Source organism: Balaenoptera ricei, chromosome 16 (assembly GCF_028023285.1).
Source record: "Balaenoptera ricei isolate mBalRic1 chromosome 16, mBalRic1.hap2, whole genome shotgun sequence".
In the NCBI taxonomy this organism is placed as follows: Eukaryota; Metazoa; Chordata; class Mammalia; order Artiodactyla; family Balaenopteridae; genus Balaenoptera; species Balaenoptera ricei.
Window position 1 is genome coordinate 63,941,903 of NC_082654.1, and position 21,079 is coordinate 63,962,981.

The 21,079-nt window shown below is 52.2% G+C and overlaps 1 protein-coding gene across 10 annotated transcripts in view; it reads right to left on the reverse strand.

The window, feature by feature from the left end:
• Positions 1 to 21,079, reverse strand: part of PALD1 (phosphatase domain containing paladin 1) — a 159,458-nt gene that overhangs the window by 61,823 nt on the left and 76,556 nt on the right. For 9 of the 10 annotated variants that reach the window (XM_059900104.1, XM_059900102.1, XM_059900100.1 and 6 more), the window contains 2 exons: positions 16,717 to 16,872; positions 12,877 to 14,687 (listed from right to left, as the gene is read on the reverse strand). In XM_059900104.1, the coding sequence (XP_059756087.1) occupies positions 14,535 to 14,687; positions 16,717 to 16,872 (309 nt within the window). In that variant the 3' untranslated portion in view covers positions 12,877 to 14,534. Of the gene's footprint in view, positions 1 to 5,998; positions 6,147 to 12,876; positions 14,688 to 16,716; positions 16,873 to 21,079 lie in introns of those variants that run through there. The other variant, XR_009497991.1, reaches the window with a different exon arrangement.

Below are 21,079 nucleotides of genomic sequence, written 5' to 3' on the forward strand. Positions count from 1 at the left end.
CTCTCCTTTGCCTCTTCACTCCCCTTACTTTTCTCTCACTAACACCACAAGTGAAATACTAATAAATAACATTTCTTGAGTGCTTACTGTAGTGTTTTGAAGGCTGTACATGCATCGTCCCAGCAGCCCTATGCGGTGGATGTACTCATCCCTGCTTTAGAAATGAGGTCTCCCAAAAAGCCGAGGAGCTTGTTTCTCCAGCCATCCCACAGTGTGACCCCTGAGGTGTCGAGAGTGTATTTTGCACCATCTCCCCTAGTGTCTTGTCTGCACAGTCTCCCCAACCATCTCAACACAAAGCCCTCGAGTGGCTGAAGAGGACCCACTTTAGGGGGGTGTTCTCAGGAAGAGCAATCTCCTCATGCCATCTGCCACTCGTTTTTTTTAAAATTTGATAAACATACAGAGCATAATATTTATCATTTTAACCCTTTGAAAGCATATAGTTCAGTAGCATTAAATACATTCACAGTGTCATGTAAGCATCACCCCTATCTATACCTGAATCTTTTTCATCTTCTGCAACAAAAACTCTGTACCCATTAACAATAAACACCCTCCACCCAGCCTCCGGTAACCTCTATTCTATTTTCTGTCTCTGAATTTGCCTACTCTAGGTAGGCAAGTGGAATTGTAACAGTATTTGTCCTATGTGTCTCGCTTCTTTCACTCCACATAATGTTTTCAAGGTCCATTCATGTTGTCGGCTGTGTCAGGACTTTATTCATTCTATGGCTGAATAATATTCCACTGTATGGATATATCACTTTGTTTATCCATTCATCCATAGATGGAAACTTGCATTGTTTCTACCTTTTGGCTATGGTAAATAATGCTGTTATGAACATTGGGGCACAAGTTTCTGCTTGAGTCCCTGCTTGCACTTCTTTTAGATAAACACCAAGGAGTGGAATTTCTGGGTCATATGGTAGTTCTATGTATAACCTCTTGAGAAACCACCAAACTGTTTCCTGCAGCCTGCCACCGGCTTCTTAGCTAGCCTCTGCCTTGACCTTCCTGTGCCTATCTTCCTAGCTGTCAAATCAGGACTCAAACAAGATCCAGCCCAGCTCTCCAGAACTGGAGAAACCAACCTCACACTTATGACAGGGCCATGGCGACTCCAAGCCCTCTAGGCCCCAAAGAACTAGCCCTGCCCACCACTCCGCCCTCCCCCTAGAGCTCCCCACTACAGCAGTGGCCCTGGGGTGGGGTGGGGGGCAGTGAAGAAAGCCAAATTGGTGGGCACCGTCACTAGGCCTCGGGATTCTCTTGCCTGGAACTGTCCCATTCTGTCTTGATCATCACGACCTCCATACCCCTAGCAAGACCTGGCACGTAGCAGGTGCTCCAAAAACACTGTTGAATGAATGAATGTTGGCATGTATTTCCCCCCGCCTCACAGGACAATGAGCTTGTTGGGTGAGGGGGAGACAAGGAGACTGGGGAGGGTGGGAGAGCAAGCACTGAGCCTTGCTCCTGGGAAGAAAAGCCGAGGCCAGGCTGGAGGGGAGGCCTCGGCTCCTCCCTCCCCACTGCCCCCCACGGCCCTGCCCCCACCCAGAAAGGCCAACTCTTCCCCCTCTTACCTTGAAACAATTGGAGACCCAGTGTGGGGAGCCACTGTTTGGGAGGAAGGGACTTCCAACCAGAGCCAACCAAGGTGCCCCTGCCCTCATGCACAGGTGCACAAGCTCATGATAAATGCCAAGATGAGGATGAGATCTCAAGGTTTCTAGTTTGTTTTTACCTTTATCAACCATTTCTTAAGTGCCTACTGTGAGACATGCCCTGTGTAAATATGCATGATTTCATTTACTTTTCCTAAGAGCCCTACTTTGTTAAGTGAGGAAACTGAGGCTAAGGAAGGTTTGATGACTGGTCCAAAGTCTCCCAGTTACTTAGTGCTGGGAAAGGTACGATGCGAACGGGGGGCTCTGCTGCCAGTCGACACCCCGCCCCACCCGTCTTCCCTGGGCATCCACCCCTCAGCTACTGCGGACCTGGGGCGGTGCCCAGGCGCCTCAGTCACTCTTCCTGTCCCGGCCAGGGCACGGGGTTCTCACGAGGGCTCCCTCCCCTCTGGCTCCTCGCTCCTCCACGCTGGCCCACCTTGCACTGGAGGCTCCTAGCCCACCCTGGCTGTCCCACTCTGTCTTCCTCAGCACTGGGAAATGACACCTGCAGGTTGTACATCGCTCTCCAGGGGCTAGAACGAGGGGTGCACTCGGTTCCCCTCCCTGGGACACTCACTGAGCCCAGCTCCCATGCCCACCCTCTGGACCAGAAGAGGGTGGGGAAGGCTGGCTGGGAATTCCAGGGAGCCTGAAGGGAAAGCAGAGGGCACACATTTACTGGGCATACCTGACACATTTACTGGTGCCAGGCAGCACGCTTCTCTGTCACTCTAATCCCCTCAGCTGCCAGGCAAGGACCCCACAGGCAGGACAGGAGGGGGACTTGCTCAAGGCCATACAGACAGGCCCAGAAGGACCCACTCCTTAGCAGCCGTTCCCTTCCGTCCCCAAGGGCCCTCTCCTCTCTCAGGAGGCCGGCTGCTAAGGGAGCAGCCAGTTGCTGGAGGCAGCTCAGGGGAGGGGCCCAGAGACGGGACTTCAGCTTAGCCAGAACACCTCCCTGTCCCTTAAAGAGCAAACTGGGCAGAGGAGAGACAGAAAGCCTGTGTTTAAGCTGGAGCCGGCAGCCTAAACATAAACATCTGTTTCTGATTTCAAAAACAAAACAGAAGTATGGTTTGCTGAACCAATTCACAGGGCAAATGACATGGCAGGGGATTCTATAACTTTGTGAAGAATCCAAACTGCTTTCAAGTCCTTTGGAAACCATTAAGACCATGCAAATGTGCTTATTAAGCAAACCGTGCAAATTAGCTTATAAACCATGAGTAATCCCTCATGATTCTTATCTGGTATTTGAGCAGGTGCTGCAGGGGCCTCCGCTGGGTCCAGAAGGTACCTTACTCTTGGTTTTCATCTGTAGTGTATCTGAAAATAATACTAGGGCTTTCCTTGAAAAGGTTCAGTGATTTAGACGTTCTGGTCAATTCTTCCCTAATCATGTCCCCCAACTGTTTCCAAAAAGCAGTTGTTTGTTTATTGTTTTGTTGTATCAACAAACTGAGCAAAAGGGCCTTTATTGGTACCATCTGGAGTGAAGAGCATTCCCACAGCCCTCCCAGACCAGATGAGTGCAGTGGGCTACACCCTTGCTTGTTACGTGACCTAGGACAAATGGGTTCCCCTCCGAGTCCGCTGTTCCTCACGTCGCCTGGACACACTAACACCTAGGTCAGAGTTTAAGATCACACGTGGGCTCCTGTGTGGTAAAGGGTCGGATGTGGAAGCACCTAAAACACGTCAGGCGCAGCGGCATCGGGAAGGGGCCCCACTTAATGGGTTGATGCCTGTCCTGCCCCAGATCCCGTAGACAGCTGGGGAATCCTGCCTGCGCTGCAGGATGGGGTCTGGGGCAGGAGAGCGTTGTCAGCTCCTTTTAGAGATGTAGAAACTGGGGCTGGGAGAGTTGCAGCAATTTGTCAGACACATGTTAGATGCTCAGAAGTACCTGTCACTCAAGGAGCACTCACAGAGATGTTACTGTGTGCAGAACCACAAAGACACACCAGCCACAGCCTGCTGCGCTGGTCTGCTGTTCTCACCTCCCCGCCAAGAGACCCACTCCCTGCTGGGGCCAACGTCCCTCCTCAGCAAAACTTCCCTGGCAAATCTCTTTACAAAACTGCGATCCTGCCTGTCCTCAGCCAAGGAGAGGGTGGGCCTAGCCAGAGAGAAGGCCAGCCAGTGCCCTGATGGGGGAATCCAGGGCAGGAAGGACAAGGGCCTGTCTCCTGCATTGGCAGGAGAGAAGGACGCAGGGATCTGGGCAACCCAAAGGGAGTGGGGTCATCTCACACGGCCACAGCTCCCCTCCACCCAGTGCTTTCATGGTCCCCACAGCCCTGCACCCCCAGGGCCCCCACAGGCGCCCACCACGCAATGCTTCCATTCCAAGGGAGCTGGGGACAGCAGGTTGCTTTGGCCACTCAGAGCCTGTATGCTTCAGATTCTCGCCCAAAACCCTCGTGAGGAAACTTAAGCCAATGGACAATGACATAACCTCCCCAGGTGACCAAAGTTCATGGCCAGTTACCGGCAGCCACCCTGGTGGAAATGGCACCCAGGGATCCAACAGAACCCACGCACAGTCACCTCCAGGGGGCACCTTTCAAGAGAACTCTCCACAGAGAGTTCTCACACCAGGACACAGGTCTAAGCGGAAGCTTCTCCACGGAGAGCAAGGCTCCCAAAGGCTGGTCCACGCTAACATTTTCCGTCGAGAGCAAAGTGAGCAAAATAAGGACCGTGTAGCATGTTAAAGCTATTTCACCTAATTGGAAGGCCTGTCACTTTTATCCCCCAGAGAATTCGTCCTTCTTGTTTGGAGGGGTTAAAAATATCCTTTTATGATACGATAGAGTTGTAAGGGGGGTTCATTTCTTTTTAATCGGCCAACTTTGCAAAAATCTGCATCCTAATATTCTTTTAAAAATTCTGTTTGTCTGCACAATCAAGAATTTGGGGAACCACTGGGGAGAACACGTAAAGGAGGCCTCACCCGCTTTGGGGGGGTCACGGTTTTTGTATTTGTTTTGCGAGCCTGATGCAAACACTGGATGCTCACCTGAGCAGAGTATATAAACACAATTTCACACACAACTTCAAGTGTCTGAAGCCCATGGTACCCTCAGTGAAGAAGAAGGAAGACGGGCACCATGAGCTAGTGCTTGGGCAGGCACCCACCCACACAGCTTTAGGAAATGCGGTTTCTGTGGGTCTCCAGGCTCTGGGTTAGTGACTGGTGCCAATTCAGATGCTCGGGTGGATCTGAAGAGGAAGGGAAAAGAAAGAGCACTGGGCAGGAAGTCAGCACACTGAGTCTGCCCTTGGCTCCCTGCACGACCTTGGATGTCATTGCCCTTCCAGCCTCAGATCCCTCCTTTGCTTAGTGAAGAGGTGTACGAGCTCCCTTCAGGTATCATATTCCCGTAGTGAATGAATTTCCAGCAGTGAATGCCATATTCCAGTAGTATGGAAATACTCACTAAAGGTTCATTCATTCATTCTTGCCAAAAATATTTACTGCACCTGCTAGTTGCGAGGTCCTGGGACATTCAGAAATGCATAAAGCACAGTCCCCAGCACCAAGTAGCCTCCCGTCTACAGAGAAGGCACTGGGTCACCAGCATGGGTTTGAGGGCAGCTTGACGATCTGAATCCCAGATCCCTTAGGGATACAATGTGAGCCTTGAGTAAATTATGAAACTTCTCTTGGTCTTGTAAAAGAGAGATCATAATCCCAGCCTCGTCTGACTTGCAAGGCTTTGGTGAAATAATGAACGCAATGCCCCACACAATGTATGAAAACCACCCGTAGGCACTCAATAAATAAAACTCTCCTTCCCCTTTCCTGGGAAACACCAAATGCCTTGTGAATTATCGATTCATCAAACATTTACTGACTGCATTCTGTGTGCCAGGCCATCATAGACCCTGAGATGCAAAGATTGATCACTGGTAGCCCTTCCTTTAAGGAATTCACAAGTTAGTGGAGGTTTAGACAAGTCGACGGACAATAGTGTGAAAGTGTTTTTGAGAAGTGGGCCCCGGAGTACGGGGCTGTTCTTCATACAGTACTTCCAACCTTCCTGTAGTTTTGAAATTTTCATAATGAAATGCTGGAGGAAATGTGGGCACAGCATCTTGAGAAGTCAGAACCCTTTCTCTAAGTATCTTGAGGACACTTAGATCGCAGTGGTGAGGAGACCTGAATCAAGCTGAACTTGAAGCCCAGGAGCAGTGCGCTAGGAAGGGAGGAAAGGCACACCAGGCAGAGGGAGGAGCAGAGGGAAATTCTGGAGGTGTCACTGGATCAAGGTGCCTGGGTTTCCTCCTTTGTAAAATAAGGATAACAGGCCTACCTCCTCGGGCTGTCGTGGAACTACTGGAGGTGACGACATACATGAAGTGCCTGGGAGAAGGCTGTGCGGGTTATCCTCTGTTTGTCTCTCTCTCCGTTCCCCATCTCCGGAGGCTGACCCACCCCGTGGACCATGTTGCTGGCACCTCCTGCAATCAAAGGAAGGCACTGACGGGAGATCAGAGGACAAGACAAGGGAGAAGTCAAGGCATTTGCTCCTCCTCCCTCAGCCCCATGCTCAGGGATGCTGCTCTGGCCATGGTTACCCCCTTCTCAACTCAGTTTCTGTTGGATGGTCCCCAGAGTCCCCTGAAGATACCTGTGGCAGGCTCAGGTCACACTGTGCTGTCCCCTTGCCCCTTCAAGTCTAGGGGAGGTTACTGCTTCCCCCTGTAACTAGTTCCTGAATGCCTCTCACCATTCCAAGCTGGTTCCTTTAACCCTGCCCACACCTCTGCAAATGGTCCTTTCATTAAATTGTCTTTGAACTTGGAGCTAAGGTTGCCATCCATTCTTTGCCAGGATCCTAACTGCTACAGGGCCTAGTGCATAGTATGAGCTGTTTTCATATACAAATTATGATTAAGCATATGCTCTTGTTTCCCCTTCCCAACCCACAGCCCTCAAAATGTCATTAAAAGTATTAATTTTTTAAATTCTATGCCAGTGCTAGAATAACAAGAGGTCAGAAATTGTGAGGAATCCCTGAAAGACAGAGATTGATGGAACTGGGTGGACAGGGGAAATGACAGCCCACAAGCCACGCAGCTGAAAGCCTCTGAGAGAGGAGGGACCAGCTTTAAGGAAGCTTTCAGCTCACAGGTGCCAAGCCAGGAGGCAGGAGGAAGCCTGGACCCCCATCAGGACAAGGTTGGAGAATTCCAGCAGAAGCAGCTGGAGAATTTGGCTCTCCCCGTGCCCCCCTCAGCAGCACAGGTCAAGTCTGGGTAGCAGTGGAGTCTGCCAGATAGTAGCAGCGAGTGGGGCACTTGAGGCGGCATCCTAGGGCTGATATCCACCTAGCGGCGAGGGGGCACCCTCATCCAGAAGGGCAGCCACCGGCACACGCTGTCGCCATCAAGTCTCATCCCTCCTCAGTAGTCACCAGTCCAGGCTATGTGAAATAGTCACAAGCCTTACCAACAGGATAACCTGAAATCTCAAGACAAAGTTGAGTGCACAACCAAATTCACCAACCACTGAGAAAAACCAACACCATGAAAAACAAACACCAAATTCAATAAAGAGAAGAACTAACATCCACGGAAATAGAACTAACTGAATAAGCCCTCAAATAAGAATAATTAATATCTTCAAAGAGATGAGCCTTCTAACGCTTTTAGGCTTACCCTAAAAAAGATTGAATTGGAAATCTTATCAATTAAAAATGTGACCTGGGAGGGTGGTGGTAGGAAATACATCCACTACACACCAATTAGAATGGCTAAAGTCAAAAAAGATTGACAATTCCAAGGTTGGTAAGAATGTGGAGGGAATGGAACTCCCATATGCTGCTGGTGGGGATGAAACCATCTGGAAAATAGTTTGGCAGTTTCTTAAAAATTTAAACATACACGTACCATACCATTCAGCCATTCTCCTCCCAGGTATTTATCCAAAAGAAATGAAAACATATGTCCATACGAAGACTTGTACATGTTCATAATAGTTTTATTTGTAATAGCCAAAACTTGGAAACAACCCAAATATCCAGTAACAATTTGGATTAACCAACTGAGCGTATAGCCGTACAATGGAATACCACTCAGCAATACAAAGGAATGACCAATTGATGTACATTAAACATGGATGACCTTGAAATATGCTGAGTGAAAAAAGCCAGAAAATAAAGAGTACACACTGATGCTTCCATTTATATAAAACCCTAGAAAATGCAAACGAATCTATGATGACAAAAAGCAGATCAAAGTGTCCCTGCGGAGAGGGATGGGGGAGGGAAGGTCAGGAAGTAGAAATTATAAAGGGATATATAAGCAAACTTTCGGAGATGATGGATATGGTCATTATCTTGATTTTGATAATTTCACAGGTGTATACCTATGTCAAAACTTAACAAATTATACACTTCAAATACGTACAGTTTATTGTATGTCAATTATACCTCAATAAAGTTGTTTTTAAAAAACTTTTTGGAACTGTTAAAAAAAAAAAGAAAAGTTTGTATTGGAAAAGGAGAGTTAAAATGAACAATATTTTCCTCATCTATTTTTGTGTATGTTAGTTTATACAGGGTACCTCTGAGTGAAAGAGTAAGAGATATAATTAGTAGTCACTTGACAAATCTTAATAAACTTTTGGGGGCATATTTTCCAGAAAGTGAGAGAGTTAATGACTCCAATATCCAGGTAATACATCCTTTTGCAATTCCAGTGTTTTCCAATTCTCAATGCTTATAACAAAATTACACGAGTACCCAATTGACTGACAGCTAATAGAAAAAAAATTTTTTAATGCTTTGATGAGAGATCATGATGTGATTTTTGGCATATTACTCAGAAGAGGTTCATAGAATCAAGTAGCATTACTATAGCAAACAGTCACCTCTACTAGTTTATGTGATCACAGATTCTCAATGTTTACATTTATAAGAACAAAAATAGGTTATCTGAAGATAACAAACAGAAAAACTTGCAAATGTGACCATGGAAAATATGTAAGATATTCATAAACATTAAGATTGAGAAAGAAGACAGTCACAGATGCACAGGAGCTTTCTAAATACTTAAGAGAATATTACAAGGTTTTCCCTGGCGTTCCAGTGGTTAGGACTCCGCCTTTCCAATGCACGGGGTGTATGGGTTTGATCGCTGGTTGGGGAACTAAGATCCTGCATGCCGCTGGGTGCAGCCAAAAGAAAAGAGAGAATATTACATATGATTTTACATTAATAAACTTGAAAATCTTGACAGATGTCCATGTGTTATTCTGGGAAAATGTTGGTATTTTACCAAAGTTGACCCAAGGAAAACTACAAGTTCAGAAAAGAGTAATAAAGATTTTAAAAATTAAAAATCCACTCGAGATTTTTTAAACTCAGGATGGAAAGTCAGAGATGGTTGTTGGAAGATGAATGGATGCTAGAGGCAATGGCAATCACATGTCTGCTGCATGTCCCATGTATACACAGGGACCTAACATATGACAAGGGTTGCAGTTCAAGGAGTAGAGAAACTTGGCTACTCGATAAATAACATAGGCCAACTGGATACGCATTTGGAAAAAAAATAAATTATATTCTCTACCATATGTCATTCACAAACATTTACTCCAGGTGAATTAAAGAAACATAAAGGACAATACTGTACAAGCAATCAAAGAAAACCAGAAAATAGATAAGTAACCTTGGGTAGAGAAGGTCTGCTGACACAAGACACAAAATATAAAAGGCAAAAATTTAACAAAATAAACTCCAAAACAATTACGGATAAACTGGAAGAAAGAACTGGCTGTATATCTATCTATCTACCTACGAATGAAACAGACTGTATTAAAATTTTTACGCCTATTAGTTTAAAAGAGACAACCCAGTAGAAAAATAAGCAAACACATAAAAGAGCAAATCCAAATGGCCAATAAACCTATAAAAAGATGTTTCATCTCATTAGTAATTGGGAAAATCATATTAAAATAAAAACAAAAGACTGTTTCCTTATCAGATGGGCAATTCCTTATCAGATGGGCAAAAATTAAAAGACTGGTGACTTCAAATGTTGGGGTGGGAATGGGGAAATGTGTGTTTTCATAAACTATTGATGTTTAATTCAGGGTGAGGCGGGCAGATGGTAGGAAAAGAAAGAATATACTAAGGGGAGGCGCAAAATGAAACTCAAAAGCCTCCATCATAGATAATCTATCAGAGTGACTCATAGGAAACAAGTACTTCTTGTGGTGTTGAGGGGAACCTCTTGAAAGAACAAAGGGGTTTGAAAAGCGTTGAGCGTGAGAACCACAAGACCTTGTAGGAAGGTTTTCAAAGTAATCATGCTTTCCCCTCACCCCCCTCCCAACCCGCCCCAGCGAGGGCACACTTCCAGAAGGACTGACATCTCTCTCCCCATCACTGAAAATGTCAGAGAGGATTCCAGTACCCAGAGCTGGCACCGACATCCACCTTTGAAATGAGCACGGGCTTGGAGTCAGACACTCTCTTGGCACATAGATCAATGGAACAGAATAGAGAGCCCAGAAATAAACCCATGCACTTATGGTCAATTAATCTTTGACAACGGAGGCAAGAATATACAACGGAGAAAAGACAGTCTCTTCAATAACAGTATGGAGGGTCCTCAAAAAACTAGAAAGAGAACTATCATATGATCCAGCAATTCCACTCGGGTATATCCAGAAAAAACAAAAACACTAATTCAAAAAATGCACCCCAATGTTCACAGCAGCACTATTTACAATAGCCAAGACATGGAAGCAACCCAAGTGTCCATCAGCAGACACACAGATAAAGAAGATGTGGTATTATATACGTGTGTGTGTATATATATGTATACACACATACACACACACACAAACATTACTTAGCCATAAAAAAAGAATGAAATCCTGCCATTTGCAGAAACAAGAATGGACCTAGAGAATATCATGCTTTGTGAAATAAGTCAGAGAAAGACAAATACTATATGATATCACTTATATGTGGACCTAAAAAAATACAACAAACCAGTGAATACAACCAAAAAGAAGCTGACTCACATATATAGAGAACAAATTATTGGTTACCAGTGGGGAGAGGGAAGGACGGATGGGTAATACAGGGGTAGGGAAGTAAAAGGTACAAACTATTAGGTATAAAATAAGCTACAAGGATATATTGTACAACATGGAGAATACAGCCAATATTTTATAAGAACTATAAATGGAGTATTACCTTTAAAAATTGTGAATCACTGTATTACATACCTGTAACATAATATTGTACAGCAGCTATACTTCAATTAAAAAAAAGTAAATAAATAAAATATAAAATTAAACACATATGAGATTCTATTGTGAGCCACAAAACTAGCGAGAAGTTTTTAAAAAAGTGGAATAGGCGGTGCTGGCCAGGCATGAGAAACAGCGAGCTCATTAACTGCTATTTGAGACTATCCAATAGGACATTTCTGGAGGACAAATTGAAAACCTTTATAATGGTTTACTCAGGAAATATTCCCTCTATTTAGGAAATAATCAGAGGTTGGCACTGCCATTCGCAGATTTAGGGGTATCCACCCAGATAACTCTAAGCGCCTCAGTCCCGCCTTCCCCACCCCACCCCATCCACAGAGAAGGTGAGCAGCAATTTCCTTCCACACGGGCCCCAGTCCACAGGCCCCGCAGCCGCACACTCGAGATGGAAGGGCAGGGCGGTGCGAGAGAGAGAAAGACAACTGAGTCTGGCTGGAACTGTAACATATGAAGCTGGAAACCGGGCTGGTGGTGTCCCTGCGCAGTGCCAGAGAAGGCTGCCTTAACCAGCAAGAGGGACAAAGAAGCTGCCCAGGGGGGCCAAGAAGAGGGTGAGGGTGTGTCATTCAGGTCCTCAGAGTGGCAGACACCACGATGGGATCAGATGTGCAGGAGATTTATTTGTGGAAACCCCTGTGAAGGATAAAGGAGGGGGAGGCAGAAGGCAGGAAGAGCCTGCAGACCACGATGCGGGTCTGACGCCCGTGAAAGGAGAGAGGAAGCGAGAGCCCCACTTTGCAGGGTGGGTCTGGGGAACCCCCAGCCAGACCAACGGGGAGGCCCCAGGCAAGGCTGCCACGGGCAGAAACAGCGTGGCTAGTGGCTCGAGAGCCCTGCCGGCCTCAGTCGTGGTCTGGGAGAGCCCAAGCGGGGAGAGGGCTGGAGACGGAGCGCGGCCTTGGTGCGTGTTGGATCGAAGCTGCAGCGGCTGGAGTTGTGCCGTCTGCTCTTGCAGCGGGTTCTCCTGAGGGGGGATTGGAGCGGCGCACCCCCGTTGATGCTGCAGAGGACTTCTAGGGCTCCCTGGACAGTATTCCAGTTCCCAGTCCTGGTCGTCCCAAGACCCTGCCGCACCTCCATCAGGGTCCCAGGAGATCCTTCCACTGATCATATTTTTACAATCCCCTCACCCCTGGCAGAGAAGTGCTGAACCACCCCACATACGGACACACATGCACACTGGTGTATACACCACTGCGCTCACATTCAGAAGCCACACAGAGCATGCCTGGACTCTGCTGTGCTGGGAAGTAACCCCAGGAGGCCTCCGCTCCAAGGCTGGGGAGATCACCAACCCTATGCGGTCGGGGCTCCGGATTCCATTCTCACCACCCCCAGCTGACCCTGGAACTACAACCTAGAGGGTCTGATTCCCCTAATCCTGGAAGAGCTTAGAGAGAAGCCTCAGGTCAGCACTCTCTCTACCTCACTCTCCTTACTGCCTCTTTACACACCAATTTCTCAACACAAGTGTGTTCAAGCATTCAGGGGCCTAAAGGGACCAAGGGGAGCCTGTAGGGATAAGAAAAGGAAATAGAGGTTGAGGACCACCCTCCTTCATAGCCCTTGAAATTCCATTTTGTTCTGTTCCCCTGGATATAACAGTCCTTCACACTTTAGCGTGAATTAGCCTGTTACGTTGCTTTCTTCAAGAAGGGGCTCAGCACGTCAGCTGTGGGCATCCAGGGTGAGAGGGTCAAACATGATTGGGGATGTGAAGGAAGGAGAGAGGCGTCCAGGAAAATCCCCCTTCTCTGAGAATCAGGTGCACTACGGGCAGGTGCTCTTGGCTCTCCCTGCCCTCCCACCCTTACTCTGAAGGAGCAGGGACCCCAGCTTGCATCAGTTCTGTAACACCTGACCCACACTAAAGACAGGCAGCCAAGCGCACTTCACATTTAGCCACTTTTAATGCTCAAAAGCTCTGTACAAAAAAAAAAAAAAAAATCACGAATGAATCCTCACAACACCCCTGTGAGGTAGGTAGGCAAGTATTATTCTCCCATTTTACAGATGGGGAAACTGAGGCAGAGAGGTGATGTGACCAGCCAGTAGTCCCAGCACAGCTGAAAGTCAGGGCCAACCATGAGAATGCAAAGGATCCCTCCCAGTTCAGCCCTGATCTCTGACCCCTCCTCTAGACCTTGTCTGCAACAAAATTAACACTTTTTACTACATGCAAAAATAAAACCGAAAACAACAACAAATCTGAAAAGGTAGTGAACAGACATACAGTAGATTTGCAAAAGAATTCAGCTAAAACGGTCATAAATTTTCCAACACTAGGTAGACGTGAACAACTTTGGCCTCTTCCCCCTTTTCAAAATACCATGACCAGTGACACATCACCTGTTTCTCTGCACAAGTGCCGGTGTCCAACCAAGAGAGACCTCCCTGGCCCCAACGAGCGAGGCCAGGAGGACAGCGTCCACACCATTCAGCCCCTGTGCTTCGGGAGACACCAGCCCCCAGAGGGAGAGCCGCAGACTCAGCTCAACACCGCCTGCCTCTCCGAGCAACCCTCCCACTGTCTGCCCAGAGCTGGTCCCGGCAGCTGCTAACTCAGCAGCACTTGGCCCCTTCTGCCCCCACTGGAAGGCAGCTCAAGGATGCTCAGCAAGGATGGCCTGGAATCCAAGTGCCCCCTCACGCCATCCTTGGTCCGCTCTCACGCCCCACTGCTCGCTCAGGGTCACCCGGCAGCCTCCGGGGCTCCTGCCACAGCAGGTCGGGGCACAGGCCACTCTGGATGGCGGCGCAGGGAGGCAGTGCTCCCCTAGACCTCCCGCCCATGGTTCCAGAGAAACGGAGCTGGCCTCTTCCACAGGGCTGCATGCACCTTCTGAAAGCTCTTTCTTCCCCCGGGAGGGACTCCATTTCGTTTTCAGCTCCCTGGAAACCTCCACAGTCCTGCCAGCCCAGGGGAGGGGAGAGGGCAAAGGAAGGAGAGGCAGAGGCCCCCTGCGGGACCCACCGGGCGTGTGGTTGTCCTTCTTCAAGTCTCCAGGTTGAGACGAGGCATGAGAGGCAAGAAAACTGGGTAAAGCTGCCTTTAAGGTAACAAATCAGCCAGCACACAGTCTACTCCCTAGGGAGCCCGGGGCCCCCAGGGCAGTGCTCAAGCAGCAAAACGGGAGAAGCCGCGTGGGAGAGCCACGAGAGAGGGAAAGAGGGAAACCAACACTGGCCAGGGCTGCTCCGCGCCAGGGGCCATCAGAGCCGCTCGGGGGAGAGGGGAGGGCGAAGCGGCGAGGGGTTTCGCTTGGCAACTTGGGGAGTGAGCTCCTTGGAGACGTGATGCCACACCGGCCTTCCTGCAGGCCCTCCCCGCGCCTGCCATTCACAAGGTATCACTGTGCGCCAATTGTCCTATAAAAACTCTTTCAGAAAAGGGGTCCCCACCCATGCCAGTCTCTCTGCTAAGCTGAGGAATCATTTCTCAGGGCCACTGTCAGTGAAGAGCACCGGCACCCCCAGCCTGCGAGGGTAGGAGGTGGCCCCGAGGGAGGCGGCGGTAGCAGGGGCAGGGGGAGCGCGTCCTACAGGAAGTCCCATTCCTACAGGAAGTCCCCCGCAGCGGAGGGCTCGGGGCCGTGGCTCTGCTCCTGCCACCGGCAGCGCAGCCTCGAGAAGGGCTGGTCCTCCACGCTCTCAAGCTCGGGGAAGCCCAGCTGGTTGAGGATCTCGTAGATGCCGGCCTTTGTTGCCACCTGGGGAGGACAGCAGAGATGGGGGCAGAGCTCCAGGGAAAGGGGGTAATCCTTCAGGTCCCCCGTCCCCCTCTGTCACACCGTCCTCCCCTCACTGGGCTCCGCAGATGCAGGCGAGTCTGGGGCCCAGCGCTGCCTCCCCCCAGCTCAGTGACCTGCACAAGTTTGCATCTTGATTACTATTAACTGTTCTGTGCTTCCGTTTCCTTATAACGGGACTGCACAGTGTGGAGGGCGACGCTTCACAGAAAGCGCCTGGCAGGTAGTGAGCAAGCGGAGAGCAGCGCGGGAGGCCAAGCACGCCCCATGCCTGTGTAGCCCCATGGGGACGCTCCCATGGGGACCTCAGGAGCAGAGGCCCAGCTGCTCCCGGTATTACAGCTGGGCCCCCAGGGAGCGCTGGGGAAGGCAGTGTGGATGCAGCAGCCAGCAGGAGCCCTTTGGCTGTGAGTTCCGGCTGTGGAGCAGGCAGGCCCACCAAGGGCCTCAGCTCAGGCGGGTTAACTGGGGCCTCCCTGGACACTCTCCACACAGCCCTATGGCCCAGACCCTGGCACTAGACTCAAACTACTCAACGACCAGCCTCCCTCTCTCCCCACCGTCCTGGGGGATGGGGAGGATGCAGGCTCCACTCCAAACAGAGGTCTCCGGGCAACCCGCATCCCTGCCCTCTGTTCATCCCCTGAGGCTGGAACCCACGCTCGGGGCTGGACCAGCAGTTCTCGCCCTCCTTGACGTCCCCAAACACCCACCACCAGGGTTCAGCTGGCGAGGGGATCAAGCTCCTCCCCAGCCCCCGGTCTCCCTGATTTCAGCTCTTTGAGCAGAACCCAAGCAGAAGTGTCCTAGGTCCCCCACCACCTCCACCTCCAAGAGGAAGCTGAGCCCAAGGCCTGCTCAAGAGGGTGGCCCCAATGTGGCCTTGGTGTGACCCATGCCCTATCAGGAACACCCTGAAGGCCCATCTTCAGCAGAAACGCCCAGCAGCCACCACTCCTGCCACCAGGCCCTGTGGTGGCCTCCCTGCCTCTGTTCCCTCACAGCTCTGACCCCACGTGCACACCTACCTAAGCCCCTGTACCCTTCCTATACCCATCACAGCCTCCCATCCTCCTGCCCACCTGCCCCACGGGAGCTAATTCCAGCCCTGAGTCCAGATTAGAACTGCCAGGACAGTCTGGTGAGGTCAATAGGGGCCAGTGTCCCAGCGGAGGGGTAATTACAGGCTCCTCTGCCAAGGAGGGAAGGAGGCCTTTCTCCTGCCCTAGAGGTGCCGAGGCAGCGGCTCCTCCTCTAAAAGCAGGCGAGCCGGCGGAAGAACCAGGAAGAGCCAAGCAGAGAGGGAGGGTGGAGGCGGCATGAGAGGGCAGCGTCTTAGGCCAGACATGGTGGGCTTTGGAGCCAAACAACCTGCTCTAACGCTGACCGTGAACACGGCACTTAACCTCTCTGCGCTCAGTCTCCTCCTCTGTAGAATGGGAGCATACAGTCACAGTCGCCACGTAAGGCAGACCCGCTCACACAAGCTCTGGCAGACGGCACTGTATGCATCTCATGGAATCCCCACCACAGCCTCCTGAGGTGGTGCTGACGTGGGAACGCCGAGGACAGCAGCTCAGAGGGGCTAACTAACTCGTCCAAGGTCACGGCTGCAAGGCAGCAGGGGCCGAGCCACAGTGGGGAGCCAGAAGGGCACAGGGGAGGGATGAACACAACAGTGGGCGTGAAGCAGCACCCAGGTGACGCTGGCCTTGGGGACGCAGGCAAGGAGGAGGGGCCCAGCCCAGCACCCGCCCTGCTCTGTCCCCAGGCGCCTCGTCTCCTCCCTCCTCCTCCTCCTCATCCATCCACTCACTGCCTGCTGAGCGCAGAGGCCGTGCTGGGGACCCAGAGCTGAACGAGACACAATCTCAGCCACAGGGGAGCGTCCTGTACAGTGAGATGAGAACTCTGCCCGCTCAACAGGGAGCCTGTCCCTGGGCCCGGGGGAGACGCACAGGGCGGTCCCGGCCCCCGCCCCCGCCCTCACCTCCCGCATCCAGGCGCTGAAGGGCCTCTGCCAGGAGCCGGCCTTCTCCAGGTGGAGGTACGCGTTGAAGAGCACCAGGCAGATGTAGCGTTCCAGGTACTGCAGGCTCCGCAGCTGCAGCCTCCGGGCCTCCCGCTCTGACTTGGCCGCTTTCGCCTAGAGGTCGGATGGCACGGGGCGGGAGTCAGAGTGGGTGCTCACCCCCAGCCAGGGACGCTCCACACACGCTCTACACACATACACACACCCGACTCACACACTCACAGACTCTCACAATCGTACATACCACACACACACTCATACACATATACACACACCCACACACACCTCACTCACACACCACATGCCCTCGGTCACACACACCCCACACACAATCACACAACACAGTCACGTACACACACACGCACCGCATACACACTCCACACTCACACACAAACCATACACACAACACACCCCCCCACATACTCACACACATACAGACACACTCTCACACAACACACACTCTCCAAGGCTGGGGACAGAGCAGAGAAAGACCACAGAAGCAGGATCAGCAAGAGGTGCAGGAGCTCAGGGAGGGACAGGCTGGGATGGGGGGTGGGGCATCGGTCTTTTGAACGGCAATCCTGAGCACCTTCTAGGAGAACAGGCCACGCTAGGGAGGGAAGGGACAGCCAAGTGACTAAAGGTAGCTTCCCAGAGAGCACAGGATGCAGCTGGGCCTTGAGGGCCTGGGTGGACTCGGATGAAGACAGTGGGCACCAGACGGGGCGGCCCAGAGGCGAGGATGGTGCCCAGCAGGTAGGGGGACTGGGAAGGGGCTGGCTTGGCTGGAACAAGGGCGCGAAGGGACAAGAGGGCAACTGGGCTGGCCCCCAACTGTGGAAGCCACCCTGGCGCCGAGAAGTCTACCCTCTAAAGCCAGCTTCCCAACCCTGGTGTGCAGATGCCTGGGCCCCACCCCGGACCAATCAGACGAGAACCTCCGCGGGGTGGGCCTGGGCACGGGGGCTGTGAAAAGTCCCCGGGGCCAATCTAGGGAGCCAGGGTTGAGCTCCGTGGCTTTAGCACTGGGGAGCCACTGAAGCTCTGAGAATAGGAGTGACCTGTTAACGGAAGACTCGCGGGAGACTAATGCTCAGAAGGAAGAGGACTTATACGGGGTCCTCTCCAGGTTCTCCTCAGTGTCGGGGTCAGTGGGTAGGCGGGGGGACAAGGCCCAGGACACACAGAGCCAGCTCTCCCCCTGCCGGGTGTCTGCCACCATATCTGGGCGTGCTCCTCCAACCCACCGCAGATGGACCGTCGCCCTAGGGGGGAGCCCGGGGGACTGAACGCCACACCTCACCTTGCACTTGCACCCTCCCCCCTTCTCGCCCACACCCGCCCCATCCTGGCCTCCATCCAGGGCCCGAGGCAGCTCTCTCTGCTCCAAGAAGAGGATGTGGCATAGCCGCCGTACCTTCAGGCACCGGGAACATCCAGGGGAGGGCACAGCCAGCCCCCGGGCCTCCGGGAACCAGGAAGGGCAGTCTCCCAACAACTGAGCCACAGCTGGAAGCCCTCCCACGCAGGCACACGTCAGCCTACACGAGTCTCCTCCGGGCCGCTTCAGGAAGGCTCCTGGGTGGGCCCCCGCCCCAGACATGACACGACCCACAGCCCTAAGAACCGCGAGCTGGAGTGGGCTTGCTTGTGGGACCTTAGTCCCCCACCTCCCACTTCTGCCTCGGGTGACTCAGCCTCTGGTGCCTCTGCCGTCTTTGCCCCCAGGGTCATGGGAGTGGACGGTTGGCCCACCACACCATCCAGAAGGAGCTCTGGAACCTTGGGGACGGAGCAGGGGTGGAAGGCGGACAGCGAACAGGGCCCAGCTGGGGCAAGGGGACCACAGCCAGTGCCCTGACTCCCTGGGAGACACGACTGGGTTCTGGTCCCAGTTCTGCCATTTAAACTCTCAGCCCCACGTTGCTGGAGGTCACATTGCTCAGTAAAGTATGGCATGAGGAAGCACCTATAAACCCTGGGGGGCCACACGGGTCCAGACATTCACGGAACGGGGGCCAGAGCCACGGCACAAAGGTGGGGCACACACAGGCCCTGCCTGCAGAGACACTCGTGGTCTGGGGGAGACAGGGGACAACTGCCAAACACCCAGAGCAGCCGGATCACGGGATCGAGGCAAGGCAGGTAGCGGACGAGGGAGGGCCTCCAAGAGGAGGAGGATTTGAGGTGCGTTAGGAAGAAGGGGACAGAAAGGTGCCCTCAGAGGGGGAGGAAAGGGTCAAAGAGTGAGGTGGGTTCAAGGGAGGCAGAGGGGGAGGGCCTTGTAGCAGCAGGGGGCCCAGAGCCAGGCAAGCCCTGACCCTACAGACAAAGGGGCCAGTGAGGGCTTCTGGCGGATGTGAGGGTAGGAATGGCCCCAGGGCCACTGGTGCAGGAAGCTGACTGGGGCCGGTAGGGGCAGGACGCCTACTGTTTTAAGGATGGATCAACCAACCAAGTGCCCAAAAAAAAGCAGTTTTGTTTAGAAATTAGCCAGTGGACCAAAAAAAAGAAAAAAAAGATTTTACCTAAATACAAACTGCGGCCAATACAGCACGACTCTGCCTGTCTCTAAGGGTGACTACTTCATGCCGCGCGGCGCTGGCCATTCACCACCCGATCCCTTACGCTGCTCCTCAATCTCCATCCAAAGGCTGGGAGCCTAGTTAAACACATTTTCTTAGAAAGAAGGAAAGGAATTCACCCACAGTGCCACCAGGCAGAGTCACTTTAAACTACTTTCAAGAGCTCAGAAGTAAGTTTCTGTGGGTGTGAAGAGGCCTCGGCTCGGGACTTGGCCCCGGGGGCAGAGCTCTATCCTCTTGGTGCCCCTGCTCCAGAGGGGACAGAAGCCTGCTGCCCCCAGAGATTCCAGCAAGGATTCTGAGGAACATCTTGGGTGGAGAGGCCAAGTGATTCCTTCCGAGCCCCTACTGGCAAGGTAGGGTGGAATTATCTCTAAATTCAGACCCCTGGGTCAAGGTGACGCCTGACACCCACCGGAAGGTTCCATGGGCGCTTCCTGCCCGACCGCAGTCTGTGATTTGAGACAATGACCCATCTTCCTAGCAAAGCCCTGGTTTCCTTAAAATCACCCCATATTGGCACTGTCTGGGGAGGAGGACAGGCCAGCCACCTCCAGTAGATAAAAATAGTGGAGCTGTTTTTAGAGGGCCTGGCAGGCCAGGCTGTCATTAGCTGTGGTGGAGCGGACAAGGCTTCCTCGTCCATTGGGGACTAAGCACTAAAACAGACGGGGCCCCGGGAAGGTGGCCAGGGCACTGGGTTCGTCAGGCCTCTCAAGCCTCCAGGCTGCCCAGCATCAACGCGGGCCCCGAGGTGCGCTGCTCCTTGCTGGGCCACTTGGGAGAGGCCCACGGAGGCAGGGCTGGAAAGCCTCCCCGGGTGTGCCCAGGCCCCCTGCATGCAGGTGCCAGGCTGAGCACAACGTACGTAGATCTGATGAGGAGATTCTAATATGCCCTCCAGCAAACCCATGAAGCAAGAGGGACATCTCATGGTGCAGATGGGGCTCAAGCAAGGTCACAGATCCAAGCTGGGACATCAACTCCAAAACCCCAGCTCTCCTAACACCCTAGGCCTTTCCACCACAGTCAAGTTCAAGTGCTCCTCGCCTCACTCTTGCTTCTGTACCTTTACCCTCTCTCTTCCTCCTGCCTGGAATGCCCTCCCCTCCACCTGGGCTGGCCGCGTTCAGCTTTCCCTCCAGGCCCTGGACAAGCCACTGCTCTCCCGAGGCTCTGAACCATCCAGCCCCACCGGCTGCTCCTCAGCCTCCTCCGCTCTGCACCAGTTCCCTAACTACTGCATGACATTCCATCGTGAGGGCTTTTAATTGCTTCTGCAAGGCATGACTGGTCTCCTCAAGACAGCGATACACCGGGGCAGCAGGCCCCAGATTACAACCAGGTTTCCATCTCTGCCTCCTTCCCGCCGCCCTGAGCGTCTGCTAGGACCCAGCGTGCAGAGGGTGCTCAGCTGGTCAACGGGCACTCACTGCCTGGGTCACGTCGCCCTTTCAGTGTCATACTCTCAGTGTCACCTAGGACCGACATTCCAGATTCCCTGGGGACCCCCACGTGTGTACCTGCACCGGGGGCTCCGGACTCAGACGTGCAACCGCTGCTCAAGAGCTCCGCATGGATACGGTTCGGGCTCCTCAAATTCCACAACGCACTCCAAACGGACCTCGGGACCACTCCCCAAACCTGCCCTGCCCACACGCTTGCCATCTCACAGGCAAGCCCTGCTGCTCAGGCCCAAACCGACAGCCCTCCTCGACTTCTCCCTTTCTCAGCCC